Genomic DNA, 15,746 nt, shown 5'->3' with positions numbered 1-15,746 from the left:
TTCCATGTTAGAGTTCGGCAGAGAATTATGAAACCAAAGAACCTGTACTTAGTACTGTTGCCAGTTGAGGATCAGTGAGAAGATAAGTTACCTTTGAAATTGTAATGTTAAATTTGGGGAGAATGAGACTGAAATTAGAGGGGATTTCAAGTATAGCAATGAAATATGTTGGCTTCTAGCAAGTACCGTTACACTGTTTTCCTGTCTGTTAATTAACATTAGTTTGCTGTTACCTTACTTTGTTGCTTTAAACAAAAATTTCAGCCTCTACATCTGTAAAGTGATCTATCCATTTAAAGGAATGAAATAGTTTATTTAATCAGAATATAGAATAAATGTAGCAAATAGGAGTGTAGAGTACCCAAGGATTGTCAGAAGCTTTTTGCTAACCTATTCATTGTGTGTTACAACCACCTCACCAAAGTTCACCTGTCTACTTATCTATCCTTGAATGAGATTAAATGCTATTATGAGGTTATTTTCTTTGTGTGTGTTTTTTTTTTTTTTTTTTTTAGACGGAGTCTTGCTCTTTCACCTAGGCTGGAGTGCAGTGGCGCGATCTCGGCTCACTGATCCTGGCTCTCTGCCTCCCGGGTTCAAGCGATTCTCCTGCCTCAGCCTCCTGGGTAGCTGGGACTACAGATGTGCACCACCGCACCCGGCTAATTTTTGTATTTTTAATAGAAACGAGGCTTTGCCGTGTTGGTCAGGCATGTCTTGAACTTCTGACCTCAGGTGATCCGCCCACCTCACCCTCATGAGCCACTGCGCCTGGCCAGTGAGGTTATTTTCTAATGTCATTCTGTATTCTTAAAATTGTTTTTCATCATAACCACGTGTAAAAATTTATTCTGAAATGGAATTTGGTGAGCTTAAGTGTGAGTTTCTTTTTATTTTAAAGAGAGGGTAAACTTTTGTTAATATTGCCTGTGTAGTATTGCCTATTGTAAACATTGTGTGAAGATCCTTTAAAATAGGTGAATCTCTATTATATAGAATAATTAGCAAACTAAAAAAACGTCAGTGTTTTTTTTGGCTAAAGGAAGGGAACAGCATGGTTAATTTAGCATATTTAAACGAATGTTGTCACAGGCCTGCAGTGATTCTGTGATTTGCCTGTCTACTGAGGACTCTATAATGCAAAAGATAATCAAATACTTCTTAAATATAGGTTATTTTTTGGGGGTGAAGATTTATTTGTTACTGTTATCTGGATTCATATAAACTAATTTGTAGGGCCCAGTTTAGTCATAACTGTCTTGAGATTTGAAAGGATGATACGTTTTGTCTAAATCTATGGACTGAATTTAAGAGTTTTTTAAAATTTGATATTTGGGGAAGCAATCTAAATGTCTGTATAAAATCCATTTGAAAGTTTCAAATGGGTATGATAAAAATTGAATATGATAGTGCTATTTCTTTGTAAACATTACATGTATATCTTCCATTGGTACACTTGCTTTTCATATATTCATAAGCATTTCAGGACTGAGGCTGGGCACTATGGCCCATGCCTGTAATCCCAGCACTTTGGGAGGCCAAGACGAGTAGATCCGTTGAGCACAGGAGTTTAAGACCAGCCTGGGCAACATGCTAAAATGCTGTCTCTACAAAAGATAAAAAAAATAGCTGGGTGAGATGGCGCGCACCTGTAGTTCCATTTACTCAGGAGGCTGAGGCAGGAAGATAGATTGAGCCTGGGGAGGTTGAGGTTGTAGTGAGCCGTGATTGCACCACTGCACTCCAGCCTGGGTGACAGAGTGAGACCCAGTCTCAAAAGAGACAAAAAACAAAAAACAAGAATTTCAGGAATAAGAATTTTCAGAACCAGAGATGACTAAATGAGTTCTTCCTCACATAGATGAGAACTTGAGACCTAGTGGACTTTTAGTGAGTCCAGGTAGTAGTAGATGAGCTGGGAGTAAACCTCAGATTTCTTGCTATTCGGTGGCATTGTTTCCAGTACAAATTGATGTGCATTTCAGACATGTATTTCAGATGTGGTTGGGGTCTCACCAGGACTTTTAAGATTAGAAAATTTAATTGATAGCAGTAACCATTTGTGCTGTCTCCCCAGATAGCCCGAAATTAGCTGTTGAGTTCTTGAGTTTAAATATTTTTTAGCATTCTGATATCCTCAAAGCTTGTTTTAGTTTTACAAATAATTGTCTGGAATATTTGGAGCCCTGGAAACAAACATTTAATTCTTAATCTCAGGCATTGTCCGGTTTGGAAAAGGCCTTGACAATTATTTTTTCTCTCCCAATACTATATATTTTGTGAGAGCTCTGGAGACAGTTTTGAGCTACTAACAAAGGAATGGAAAAGAATGAGTTTAGTTGCATGCCAGTGAACAAGTTATCTTCTGAAAGTCTCACTACTGTGGTTACTCCTAGTAAATGTGGACCCAGGGAAGTGAGAGCTCCTGCTGCTTCTTAGGGTCTTCTAAAGGCTGCTGTTACTCTGCAGAGCAGACCCACCCTTGTTTATCTTCTCCCTATTTTCTAGTCAGCCTTCTCTCAGAGCTCATGGGTTCCACAATACATACCCTTAAGGTGTTTTATCTTGGAACACAGAAGTGTGCTTTGTAAATGGGCAAACTGGAATTCTTTGAAAAAGCGTAACTTTCTTGAACTAATGAAAACGTGTTTTGTTAATGGAAGTAAGTAAATGCAAAACTGGGCTACAAAAATGAAAATGTATTTTACTGGGGCCAAATCACAAATGATCAGATGCTGTTCTTTAGGAGTGAGAATAAGGTCACCAGTAAGTATCTGCTTCTTCAGAGAGAAATAAAATATGGCTGCATTTGAAAGTTACTTTAGGCTGGGCATGGTGGCTCATGCCTGTAATCCCAGCGCTTTGGGAGGCCAAGGCGAGTGGATCTCTTGAGGTCAGGAGTTTAAGACCAGTCAGGCCAAAATGGCGAAACCCCATCTGTACTAAATTACAAAAATTAGCTGGGTGTGGTGGTGGGTACCTGTAATTCCAGCTACTCGGGAGGTTGAGGCACGATAATCACTTGAACCCAGGAGATGGAGGCTGCAGTGAGCTGAGATCGCACCATTGCACTCCAGCCTGGGCAACAGAGCGAGACTCAAAAAAAACAAAAAGTAACTTTAGTTACTGAATGCAATTCAATATTAGACAGTTACTGTACACCTTTGAAAGATGCTCTTCACTAGGAGGATAGAACTTACAGGATAAAGTTATAGAACAGCTGACTCCTAATTGAATCTCTTACTGAAATAATTAGGTTATTTTCCCATAGATTATATATGCTTTGTGGCAGTTTTTAAGCCGTAAACTGGCTTTAACGTCATTTATTTTTGGAGTATGTATAACATTTTTACCTGTTAGTACAAATGATTGAAATTTGATTTTATTCATTTTTGTCACTCTTTAGAGAGCAGAATTCATGGACTTTCCTGCTGATTTAATGTTCTGATTTTTCCCATTGCTTTCTAAAATTCTCAGTTTACTTTTACAAGAATTATTTCTGAAAAAGGTTTTAAAAGATCAGATCAGGCAGTGTTTTTTTTGATAACTTAATAGAATTGCTTAAAATCTCTACATTTGATTATATCTTTACATTGTAAAATGACTTTCTTAGGTTGACAAAATACCTAGTTTAATTTAGCTATTATAGTGTTTTACATTCAAGACTGTTTTCTTAAGAGAAACAACAAAATCATAACAGAAAATACAACTTAATATCTCTTTGTTATGTAGCCCTTTGAGGTTTTTCTAAATCTGTTCAATACTGTTTTAAATGCTGTTAGAAATGGGAGGTGTTATACTTACTTTTATGTAGATAAGGACATTGATGCTCTGGTTTGTTCAATTTTGTGTTATAAGACTGTTCAAGAACTTGAGATGATGCCTTAAGTCAATTAGGCTTTCTATTTTCATTTCATGATATCCATGTGCACTCAAGAATCTCTTGGCATGGATAACACAGTTTTTGTTTTGTTTTTTTTTTTTAAACAATTGAGCCTTTGGTTGGGCATTGGTTCAGGTACCAACTTTATGCTACCTTTTCTATAAACTCTAGAAGCTTCAGTTTTCTCACCTGGGATTAATGGGAAAATGGGATTAATACGATTATCATTGTTACTGAGGTTGCAAATGGGGTGGTGAGGGAACGGAATTGCAGAGTCTGCTTGTGATCTTTTTGGGACAAAAATGAAAATATGAAAAACATTCTTACCATAGCAATTGTTTTGTGTACTACTATTGGAAATTACCAAAATAATGGTGCAAGTACCTGTCAGAAGTATTTGTTTACAAAAGATCTGTACATGTGGTTTGGTAATGTTTTGTTTTGTTTTAAAGGTTACGAGAAGTTTCTGAGAAGCTGAACAAATATAATTTAAACAGGTAAGAGTTTTAAAATATTTAAATCTTCTGACAGCAATTTTTCTTTATTAAGAAAAAACTCATTTAGGTGGCAGCCTGATATGATTAAGATTAATGTGATTATTAGACTTTAAGAAACTTTTAATCTATCAACTTTTTATGAGTTGGGCTTATTTGAATTATAGATTGCATTCATGCTGTTTTTTTTTTAAATCTGGCATACAGGGACATATAAATGATTATGGAGATATTATTTTTCAATTATTGCTTTAAAGTAAATATTAGTTTAAAAATAGGTTTTGCCAACTATTTTTTTCCTAATTGTATTTAAGAGTAAACCCTATGATGTATTTACCATTAAAAAATAATTTTACTTTTTTTTTTTTTTTTTATCTCTCAGCCACCCCCCTTTGAATGTATTGGAACAGGCTACTATTAAACAGTGTGTGGTGGGACCAAATCATGCTGCCTTTCTTCTTGAGGTAAATTATTCACTCTAAGATAGAGAAATGAAAAATAAACAGTTAAAATAGAATTGTGCATCATTGTATTTCTTCCATTGTAACAGGAAAACAGCAGTTACTCGAAAGTTATCTTGAAGAGCTCCCAGTTCTCTTTCCTCCTCTGGCCCAGAGAAAGCTTACATGATTTGCCAGTGTGTGAAAACTAATTAGTAATAGAATAGGGGAGGCTCCTAAATCCAGTCATTTTCTTACTTTGAATTTTGTCAGATTGAGATGTTGTAAATTATTTTCAACTGGTTTCTTGATTATGTATGTCATATTTCCCCATCTCAGGTGTAAGCACCTTTTGGAAGGAAGTTTATTTATCGTCTTCTGAATTGACAGTGATGGGCACAGAATCTGTTGAATAAATGCAAATTTTAATACACATTTTTACTTGAATAATTTTTTCTGTTTTCTTTGCTTTTAGGATGGTAGAGTTTGCAGGATTGGTTTTTCAGTACAGCCAGACAGATTGGAATTGGGTAAACCTGATAATAATGATGGGTAAGATATTACGTCCTTTCTATTTAATATGTATTTAGCTCTTAGGTATATTAAACCTGTGTTTTGATTTTGGTAACCCTCAACTTAAAGCATTACAGAAAATTAGATGCTTGTAAAACAGTGAAACCATTGCTTTCTAGTTTAATTTTAATTTTTATGCAAGCAATGATTCACAGCCCAAAGTACTAACATTAAAAGTAGCAGAGGAGCCAGTTATCACTTAACAGAAACAGGTTATCAGAAGAATGATACTATGTGTTTAGTAGGTACCAAGTCAAATCTACTCTTTAACTGAAATGATTTTATAGATCATTTCCAAATTAAGCAATGCAATTTGAAATAACAGGGTTGTAAAAAATGTTGGTCTTCAAAAATTTACCTCTTGTTTTCCCCCAGGTCAAAGTTGAACAGCAACTCGGGGGCAGGGAGGACGTCAAGGCCTGGTAGGACAAGCGACTCTCCATGGTTTCTCTCAGGTTCTGAGACTCTGGGCAGGCTGGCAGGCAACACCTTAGGGTAAGTTGTGGCCAGTTGAAGGCACCATCTTACAGATGATCTGTATCATCTTCCTGTGAGTGCTCTCAGTCTGAATGATCATCTTCAATATTCTCTCTAGTGATGGAGTGAGAAAATTTTCCTGAACTCTGGGCAGGAGTTCATATTGCTCAGGGTGAGCCACCATGATAAAAATAACTCACACAGGCTAATTACAATTAATCTAGGCTCTTGACCTTTAAAATATATATATAATGTTTACATGTGTTAATAATGTCATGCCATTTATTTCATTTAAAATTTTAAATGATTTTATCTTTGGTCCTCTCTTACAACTTATTCTTGGTACAACTTATTCTTTGTACTATAACAGCAGAGATGAGTAGTTGGGACAGACTATCCTCCAAAGCATAAACTGTTTACGATTTGGCCCTTTACAGTAAAAGTCTGCTCATCCCAGGTTTTGCTTATCAGTTTATATACTGGCATTTGTTCCTAATCCTGTGCTCTATTTAGTTTTTATTTTTTAATTTTTAATTTTTTTTCAGACAGTCTTGCTCTGTCACCCACTCTGGAGTGCAGTGACACGATCTCGACTCACTGCAACCTCTGCTTCCCGGGTTCAAGCGATTCTCCAGCCTCAGCCTCCCAAGTAGCTGGGACTATAGGCGCGTGCCACCATGCCCACCTAATTTTTGTATTTTTAGTAGAGATGGGGTTTCACCATTTTGGCCAGGCTGGTCTCGAACTCCGGACCTCAGGTGATCCACCCGTCTCAGCCTCCCAAAGTGCTGGGATTACAGGCCTGAGCCACCGCACCTGGCCTACTCTTATTTATTTTTAAATTTTATTTTTCATTTGGAAATAATTTGACCTTAAAAAAAGTTTGCAAAAATAGCATGAATAATTTCTGTATACGTTGCATAGTGTTATTATGTGTTAATGTTTTACATTTACATAATGTTATGTAACGTATTAATGTTTTACATTTACATAATGTTAATGTTTTACATTTACATAATCATAATATCAAAACCAAGAAATTAACATTGATCATTGATTAATATACAGAGTTTACTTAATTTTCTCCAGTTGTCTACTAATACCCTTTTGTCCAGGATTCAGTCCAGGATCTCAGTTGCATTGAGTTGTCGTGCTGCTGCTGCTTTTTTTTTTTTTTTTTTTTAATAGAGATAGGATCTTGTTCTGTTGCCCAGGCTGGAGGGCAGTGGCACAATGATAACTCACTATAACCTTGGACTCCTGGAATTAACGCAATCCTCCCGCCTCAGCCACCCAAGTAGCTAGGACTATAGGCGTGGGCCACCACCACACCTGGCTAACTTTTTAAAGTTTTGTAGGTAATTTTTAAATTTTTTGTGGAGACAGGGTCTCTCACTATGTTCCCTAAGCAGCCTTGCTTTAGTTTCCTCTAATCTGGGCCAGATCCTCAGTCTTTATCTTTCTGGCCCTGATGAGTTTGAAAAACCAGTGTTTATTTTGTAGAATGTTTGGATTTATCTATCATTTCTCATGATTAAACTCAAGTGATACATTTTTTGCAAGAATACCACAGAAGTGATGATGTGCCCTTTTCAGTGCATCATATCAGGTGGCATGTGATGTTACTGTTGTTTTATTACTGGAAAGGAGGTGTCCTCTGATTAGTTAAGATGGTGTTTACCTGTTACTCCACTATAAAGTTACTATTTTCCCATTTTTCATTAATATGTATTTTGTGGGGAGATACTTTGTGACTCTGCAAATATCCTCTTCCTCATCATACTTTTGCTCACTGAGTTTAGCATTTATTGATGATTTTTTTTTTGTCTGAATCAGTTGTTACTGTGGTGTTGGCCAAATGGTGATTTTTAAAAAAAATTATCATTTCTTTTACATTTATTAATTGGAATTCAACTGTAAGGAAGCACTTTCCCTCCTCTACCCCGTTTCTTTATTTATTTACTTTTTTATTATTATTTTTTTTGAGACGGAGTCTCGCTCTGTCGCCCAGGCTGGAGTGCAGTGGCGTGATCTCGGCTCACTGCAAGCTCTGCCTCCTGGGTTCATGCCATTCTCCTGCCTCAGCCTCCCGAGTAGCTGGGACTACAGGTGCCCGTCAACATGCCAAGGTAATTTTTTTGTATTTTTAGTAGAGACAGGGTTTTGCCATGTTGGCCAGGATGGTCTCAATCTCCTGACCTCTCATGATCGACCCGCCTCGGCCTCCCAAAGTGCTGGGATTACAGGCCTGAGCCACCGCACCCAGCCCATTATTTATTTATCTATCTATCTAATTTGAGACAGAGTCTCACTCTGTCACCCAGGCTGGAGTGCAGTGGCATGATCTCAGCTCACTGCAACCTCTGCTTCTGGGTTCAAGTGATTCTCGTGTCTCAGACTCCTGAGTAGCTGTAATTACAGGCGCCCACCACCATGCTTGGCTAAGTTTTGTATTTTTAATAGAGACAGGGTTTCACCATGTTGGCCAGGCTGGTCTTGAACTCATGACCTCAAGTGATCTGCCCGCCTCAGCCTCCCAAAGTGCTAGGATTACAGGTGTCAGCCACCACGCCTGGCCTTATTTTTTATTCTATTTATTTCTTTTTTTGTTATGTTATTTACATCATTATAGCCTCATGGATATTTGTTTTATTCTCCGGTTTATAGGCCATTTCTCTTATTATGTTGCTCAAATTGTCTTAGGCTTAAATCCTCTTAAAACTTGGAAATAACCAATTATAGTGGAATGTATGACAGAATGACTAAAGTAGAATGGTAGAATTTTGTGACTTTGTTAATAAAAATATACAACAAATATAATAATAAAGGAATATACCTGAGTTTGAATAAAACCTCTGTAAACCTACTCTGAAGAAGATTAGAGCTAAATTTTAAGACTTTAAAATGCAGACAGAATCCTTAGTTTTCTGAGTCCCCTTATCCATTTCTTACACTCCCTGTAAACTCCTCTTTGTGCCTGTGTTCTCTCTGCCAGAACAGACTGTGTAAGCATTCTTTAAGCATTAGGTCCATGATTGCAATACTGTAAAATGTTATAGTGCCTCCTGACCAACTTGATGCCAGTGATTTGTTTACTTATATTTGAGTTTGCAGATGTTTACAAAGTGTAAGCATTTAAATTCTGATTGTTTCTCTTGGGCTGTATGAAAAATCTTTGCAGTTTGTTGAAGGTGAAATTGTGATTATTTTGTAAATCAAATTTATTTTTACAGTCACATATTTTCCTTTATAGTAAATGTGTTTCCTTGATTTGTACTTTTCTTTTTTTTTGTTTTTTAATTTCTGTGTTAATTACAATTAACTTTAGGGAAGCTTGCAATTTATAACATATATTAGGGAATCTAGGACAGGCAAATCTTGAGTCCTCAAAGCCACAAATTTACCAAATACAATGCAATATGAAAGAGACTGTCCCCAAAGACCTTGGTCCTCACTCTTGTCCTGCAGAGTCTAGGCCTGCTCGCTTTTGCTGCTGGGAGTTGTCCTGGATCAGGAAGTAAATAGTCTCTTTGAGAGCCACATTTTAAAGAGTTTGGGATTATTGGTACAGTTTTTTAGCATGGATTTTTTTTTTTTTTTTTTTTTAGAGACAGGATCTCTCTCTGTTGCCCAGGCTGGATTGCAGTAATGTGATCTTGACCCACTGCAGCCTTGACTTCCCAGCCTCAAGTGTTCCTTTCACTTCAGCCTCCCAAATAGCTAGGACTACAGGCATGCCCCACTACACCCTGCTAATTTTTGTATTTTTGGTAGAGCAGGGTTTTGCCATGTTGCCCAGGCTGGTCTTGAACTCCTGACCTTAAGCAATCTGCCTGCCCCAAATTCCCAAAGTGCCGAGATAACAGGCGTGACCCACTATGCCCGGCCAGCATGGATAATTGAGAATTGGTAATTTATTTTGACTGATTATTTTTAGGAATACATACTGGTCCATTTAATGTTTTTTCCTTAGAAGATTTTGCTAATTGTCAGATTTGTGTGCTAAAGATTTCTAGCTGCTACTGTTTTCTTTCTTTAATAATTACTTCAAGTGTATCCTGCAAGGTATTTCAAAAATCTGCTAGGTATTTTTGTTAAACTCATTTTAAACCAGCTTAAGGGTAAGAGCACTAGATTTATTTGGGGAAGAGAAGGGAGTTTATTTGTGTTTAATAAATAGTAAGGTGAAAATGGACCTGTATTGAAAGTTCCTATTCTGTTACCTGTGACCGTTGAACAATAAATGATAGGTATAAGCTGCTTTTCGTTGATTTGAGCTACCATATTCCTTTAGGGTTTAATCTGAGCTAATAGTACGTGAATTGGAATGTATAATTTTACTTGCAAATAGTTGAAGCCCCCTTCAGGTGGGTAAGACAGTTTGTAGCAGGATTCTGACAAACTGGATTCCCCATTTTTAAAGGAGGCTGCTGGTAAACTGGTTTTGTCTGTAGGAGAATACAGGGCCATGGTTGGCAAATTCAAATTCTTGTGTCCCCTCCCTGCCTTGTTTTGTCCCAAGAAAACCTGCGAATCTGGATTGTGTGATAATCTCTTATCTTAAATGTTGGGACTAATTGATATTTTCATGGAAATAAATATACACATACACACAGTCACATCATTCAAACTTGTGTGTGCACACATGTATAAACGTACATTTTAAAAATAAACTATTTTAGGATAGTGTTTTGTTTTTTTTTTTGAGACAGGATCTGGCTCTGTCACCTGGGTTGGAATGCAGTGGCATGATTTTGGCTTATTACAGCCTCCACCTCCTGGGCTCAAGCCATCCTCCTACCTCAGCCTCCCAAGTAGCTGGGACTACAGGCATGCACCACCATGCCCAGCTAATTATTTTTTTGTGGAGACTGGGTTTTGACAAGTTGCCCAGGCTAGTCTTGATCTCCTGAGCTCAAGATCTGCCCACCTTGGTCTCTGAAAGTTCCGGGATTACAGGCGTGAACCCAGCCTATGGTTTTAGATTGACAAAATTTCAAACATCGTACTGAGAGTTCCCATGTACCCCATGTCTAGTTTCCAATATTATTAAAATCTAATGTTTGGTACATCTGTTACAATTAATGAATGGTGATACTAAAGTCATCCATACGTTATTCACATTTCCTTAGTTTTTCATAATGTCCTTTTTCTGCTGTAAGATCCCATCCAGGATTACACATTATATTTAGTCACTCTTTCTCATTAGATTCCTCTTGACTATGACGGTTTCTCAGGCTTTTCCTTGTTTTTGATGATAAATACACATTTTAAACCAGCCACCTATATGGACAAGACTTGGCCCATGGGCTTTAAGTTTGCAAGCTGTGGACTAATTCCGTACTAGGTATGATTTCCTTAGTTCATTTTGAGTCATTCTGTGTACCTTGAGAACTGTATAACGGGATCAAAATTGTAGGATTAATTTGATAAGCAAACCACAGAAAGTAGAAACAGGTTTTCCCAGTACTTGTTAGTTTAATATTAAAAATTATGTTGCTCACTGTAATTATAGGTAAAAGGAATCAATTGATTCCAGTACTGTCTTTTGTGACTACCAATAGACCTCTATTAGAATATGCTTAGTTTAACACATTAATCTTTATATAGATAGTGAGCTGGTTAGAGGAATGTTCAAGGGCGATTGAGGTACGGGGACTGGTAGGTGGTTTGGATTCTGATAGGAGAAAACACTGCACACAAAAGGCCAGAGTGGGGATACCTGTATTCTCTATGGTAACAGTCAGGTGAATGGAGAAACCGGAGAGATATTTTGATGGTTGTCTTTAAACTCAGTGGAGGGCTTGTGTAGCAGAGATTGTAAACTGGCAGCTGCTGGTGGTGTAATGGATTAAATCAGCAGTGCTTATAGAAAAGAATTTGAGTGTTTTTAGATAGGCAGATAGTCTCCTGTCTTCCCTGTTATCTTGGCTTCCCTTGTTTATGTAGCTTATCTACCTCTCATGGAGATATGAGTTTGAGATGCTTGTAAGGTCTGCCCAGGAGCAGATGCGTACTTGGATACTATTTCTGATCAGGCTTGTAATAGTACTTGCTTGTAGAAAAAAATGGTAATGGATTTCTTAGTGAAAATATCAAGTCTTCCCTTTTATCTATGATGGCCATATAATTTGTCTGAACAGGGACTTTTTGAGTGAAATTAATAGTTAGGCTTAGCCAATAGGCTTAAACTGGCACTATCATAGGCAAACTGGTATATATAGTTACAATTATATCATTTTAAGGCTCTTTAGTGTGGTTTTTCCTGTTTTCACATTGAAATAATTTATATATTTAGCTCTTGAATGTTTTTAAAAATGACCGAAGATAGTTTTTCCTGAAAGACTTAGTTTTTAAAACTCATAGGAAACTATGAAGTAAAAGTGCTGATTTAATAGTTGATTGTTGTTGTTGTTGTTGGAGACAGAGTCTCACTCTGTCACCCAGGCTGGAGTGCAGTGGTGCGATCTCGGCTCACTGCAGCCTCTGCCTCCTGGGTTCAAGTGATTATCCTGCCTCAGTCCCCACAAGTAGCTCAGACTACAGGCGCCCACCACCAAGCCTGGCTAATTTTTGTATTTTTCGTAGAGCTGGGGTTCACCATATGGGCCAGGCTGGTCCCGAACTCCTGACCTCAAGTGATCCGCCTAGGATCACTTTTTTGGGCCTTCCAAAGTGTTGGGATTACAGGTGTGCGCTACCACGCCCAGCCTGGATTGTTTTTTTAATTTCCTTTTTTTGTTGATGTAATGTGCTTTTAATGAAGCCCCTTTGTTTTTCATCTGGCCTATTAATAGTTATTTAAACATGACATTTGCTAGCTGAAATAAATGCTGTTTCATACTGCAGCCTTGAAGATGCACTATATTGCTTTTCTCCAAAGTTATCTTGGGCGGTTCTTAGGCTATAGATACAGATACTGCATAAACATGAATTGGTAGTGTGCATCAGCAAGTACAGAAGCCCGTCAAAAGGATGACAACAGCTTTTCTAGGTTTATTTTTTCATTTTACTGAGGAAGCTATTTAAACAGTTTTTTATTTAGCCAGAGATTGGGCTTTCCAGTCAAGTGAGAGGAGAAACCATGGAAATTTGATGTATATTGATTTGAGAATTGTTATTGGTTAAGGTATTCCAAACTTTTTAAGGTGAGAAATGGTTTGGAAAATCAAATTGAAATGAAGTCTGTTTGCATTGGGAGTTTGAAGATTTCAGCCTTAGGCGAGTACGGTAGGAACTGAGAGTAAAATACCTCTCTAGGTCAAATGATCTCCAAGTATTAGATTCATTTTGAAGAGAAAAGACACTGCCCTAATTTAAAAAGCTGAAGTGACTTGTGTGACCATTTTCTTTAAGATGTGATTAAGTGCAGAAGGCAATCATGGTTATCTAGATGACTTGATTTGAATCTTCTTAATGTTCATGTTTAGGCAGTAAGAGAAGATGTAGATGTCACACCCTTTCTAAGTTGTTTTCTCATAAGAAAAAATTAACATATTTAAATAGCAGCTTCCTCTTGGACAAGGTGGTTGATAGTGCTGAATATTAATGCAGTACTATCTTAGCAAATGAATGTTTATTTCATGTGAAGCACTTTGAATTCTAAACTCTGAATTTTACTTTTTGTGTAAAAACGTTGGTAGTTAAGTCTGATAGGTCTTTCATGCAAAGGCAAGATGTGTTCATTTTATTTTATTTATTTATTTTTGAGACAGAGTCTCACTCTGTTGCCCAGACTGGAGTGCAGTGGCGCGATCTCGGCTCACTGCTACCTCTGCCTGCCAGATCCTGGTTCAAGCGATTCTTCCTCAACCTCCTGAGTAGTTGGGATTACAGGCATGTGCCACCATGCCCAGCTAATTTTTGTATTTTTAATAGAGACAGGGTTTCTCCATGTTGGCCAGGCTAGTCTTGAACTCCTGACCTCGTGATCCACCTGCCTTGGCCTCTCAAAGTGCTGGGATTACAGGCGTGAGCCACCGTGCCTGACCGATGTGTTCATTTTATAGTTGTGATTAGAAATACATAGGTGGCTTTAAAAAATTATTTTCCCAGTGCTTTGGGAAGCCAAGATGGGCGGATCACCTGAGGTTGGGAGTTCAAGACTAGCCTGACCAATATGGTGAAAACCCGTCTCTACTAAAAATGCGAAAATTAGCCGGGCTATGGTGGCCCTCACCTGTAATCCCAGCTACTCAGGAGGCAGAGGCAGAGGTTGCGGTGAGCCGAGATCATGCCACTGCAACCCCAGCTTGGGCGACAGAGGGAGACCCGGCCTCAAAAAAAAAATGTTTTTTTAAGGATGCAAAAGTGTGATGTTTGTCTTTATAAAAAGTGAAGTTATATGTAAGCATTAAAAAATTGGAATTGGGCATGGTAGTACACACCTGTAATCCTAGCTGCTCAGGAGGCTGAGACGGGAAGATTGCTTGAGCCCAGGAGTTTTGAGACTAGCCTGGGCAACATAGCAAGACCTCATCTCAAAAACACAAAAAATTGGGACACTTGTCAGGTATGGTAGTGTGTGCCTATAATCCCCAGCTACTAGGGAGGCTGAGGCAGGAGGATCACTTCAGCCCAGGAGTTCTAGGCTGTAGTGTACTTTCTTTGTACTTGTGAATAACCACTGCTCTCCAGCCTGGGCGACATAGCAAGACCCCATTTCTTTAAAAAACAGTATTATTATTTTAGAGCTCAGTTCTATTACCTTATTCTTTTGTCACAACACTACGTAACATGTTATGTCGATTAGACAGATAACTTTATCTTAGCTGAAAATAATAATAATAATGAAAACCGAGCAATCAGAATGATTGTTTAAAATGCTAATTTTATAAATTTTCCAATATTTAGAAGCCGCTGGAGTTCTGGAGTGGGTGGAAGTGGTGGAGGATCCTCTGGTAGGTCGTCAGCTGGAGCTCGAGATTCCCGCCGGCAGACTCGAGTTATTCGGACAGGACGGGATCGAGGGTCTGGGCTTTTGGGCAGTCAGCCCCAGCCAGTTATTCCAGCATCTGTCATTCCAGAGGAGCTGATTTCACAGGTATGGATCTCGTAGAACACTTAATGTCAGACAGCAGGACAAGGTGAGGTTTTACTGAATATGGTGGGTTATAGTCATGGCTCATAGGAATTCTGAAATAACTGTTTTCCTATTTTGATCCTAGGAAGCTTTTTTTTTTTTTTTTTTGAGAGGGAGTCTAACTCTGCTGCCCAGGCTGGAGTGCAGTGGCATGATCTCAGCTCACTGCAACGCCCATCTCCTGAGTTCAAGCAATTCTCGTGCCTCAGCCTCCCAAGTAGCTGGAATTAATGGGTGTGCGCCACCACGCCCAGCTAATTTTTGTATTTTTTAGTGGAGATGGGGTTTCGCCATGTTGGCCAGGCTGGTCTTGAACTCCTGACCTCAGGTGATCCGTCCGACTTGGCCTCCCGAAGTGCTGGGATTACAGGCTTGAGCCACCACACCCTGTCCTAGAAAGCTGATTTTGATAAAGAATTTAATCAAAAGAAAATTACCGTAGCACTTCTTTCTATTTTTTATTTCAGGCCCAAGTTGTTTTACAAGGCAAATCCAGAAGTGTCATTATTCGAGAACTTCAGAGAACAAATCTTGATGTGAACCTTGCTGTAAATAATTTACTTAGCCGGGATGATGAAGATGGAGATGATGGGGATGATACAGCCAGCGAATCTTATTTGCCTGGAGGTTGGTAGATCACCGTCATGTTTTTCTCATTTCTGGAATGCTCTTTCCACTGGGGAATGGAATTTAAAGCACAATAGACTTTTCTGAATATTCTTTTCAAGGTGGTAGATATTTTTCACCGTAGAGCTGCTTGATTTTATTGTGAAGTTTCTTTTTTTTTTTTTTCTTTT

The 15,746-nt window shown here is 38.2% G+C and overlaps 1 protein-coding gene across 7 annotated transcripts in view; it reads left to right on the top strand.

The window, feature by feature from the left end:
- UBR5 (ubiquitin protein ligase E3 component n-recognin 5) overlaps window positions 1–15,746 on the top strand; it is a 149,699-nt gene that overhangs the window by 47,590 nt on the left and 86,363 nt on the right. For all 7 annotated transcript variants that reach the window (XM_055286944.2, XM_055286943.2, XM_055286942.2 and 4 more), the window contains exons 2-7: window positions 4,336–4,380; window positions 4,760–4,841; window positions 5,293–5,369; window positions 5,766–5,885; window positions 14,721–14,910; window positions 15,417–15,576. In XM_055286944.2, coding sequence (XP_055142919.1) covers window positions 4,336–4,380; window positions 4,760–4,841; window positions 5,293–5,369; window positions 5,766–5,885; window positions 14,721–14,910; window positions 15,417–15,576 — 674 coding nt within the window. The remainder of the gene's footprint in view (window positions 1–4,335; window positions 4,381–4,759; window positions 4,842–5,292; window positions 5,370–5,765; window positions 5,886–14,720; window positions 14,911–15,416; window positions 15,577–15,746) is intronic.

Source organism: Symphalangus syndactylus, chromosome 7, assembly GCF_028878055.3.
Source record: "Symphalangus syndactylus isolate Jambi chromosome 7, NHGRI_mSymSyn1-v2.1_pri, whole genome shotgun sequence".
NCBI lineage: Eukaryota > Metazoa > Chordata > Mammalia > Primates > Hylobatidae > Symphalangus > Symphalangus syndactylus.
This window is presented reverse-complemented; position numbering and strand designations above follow the sequence as displayed.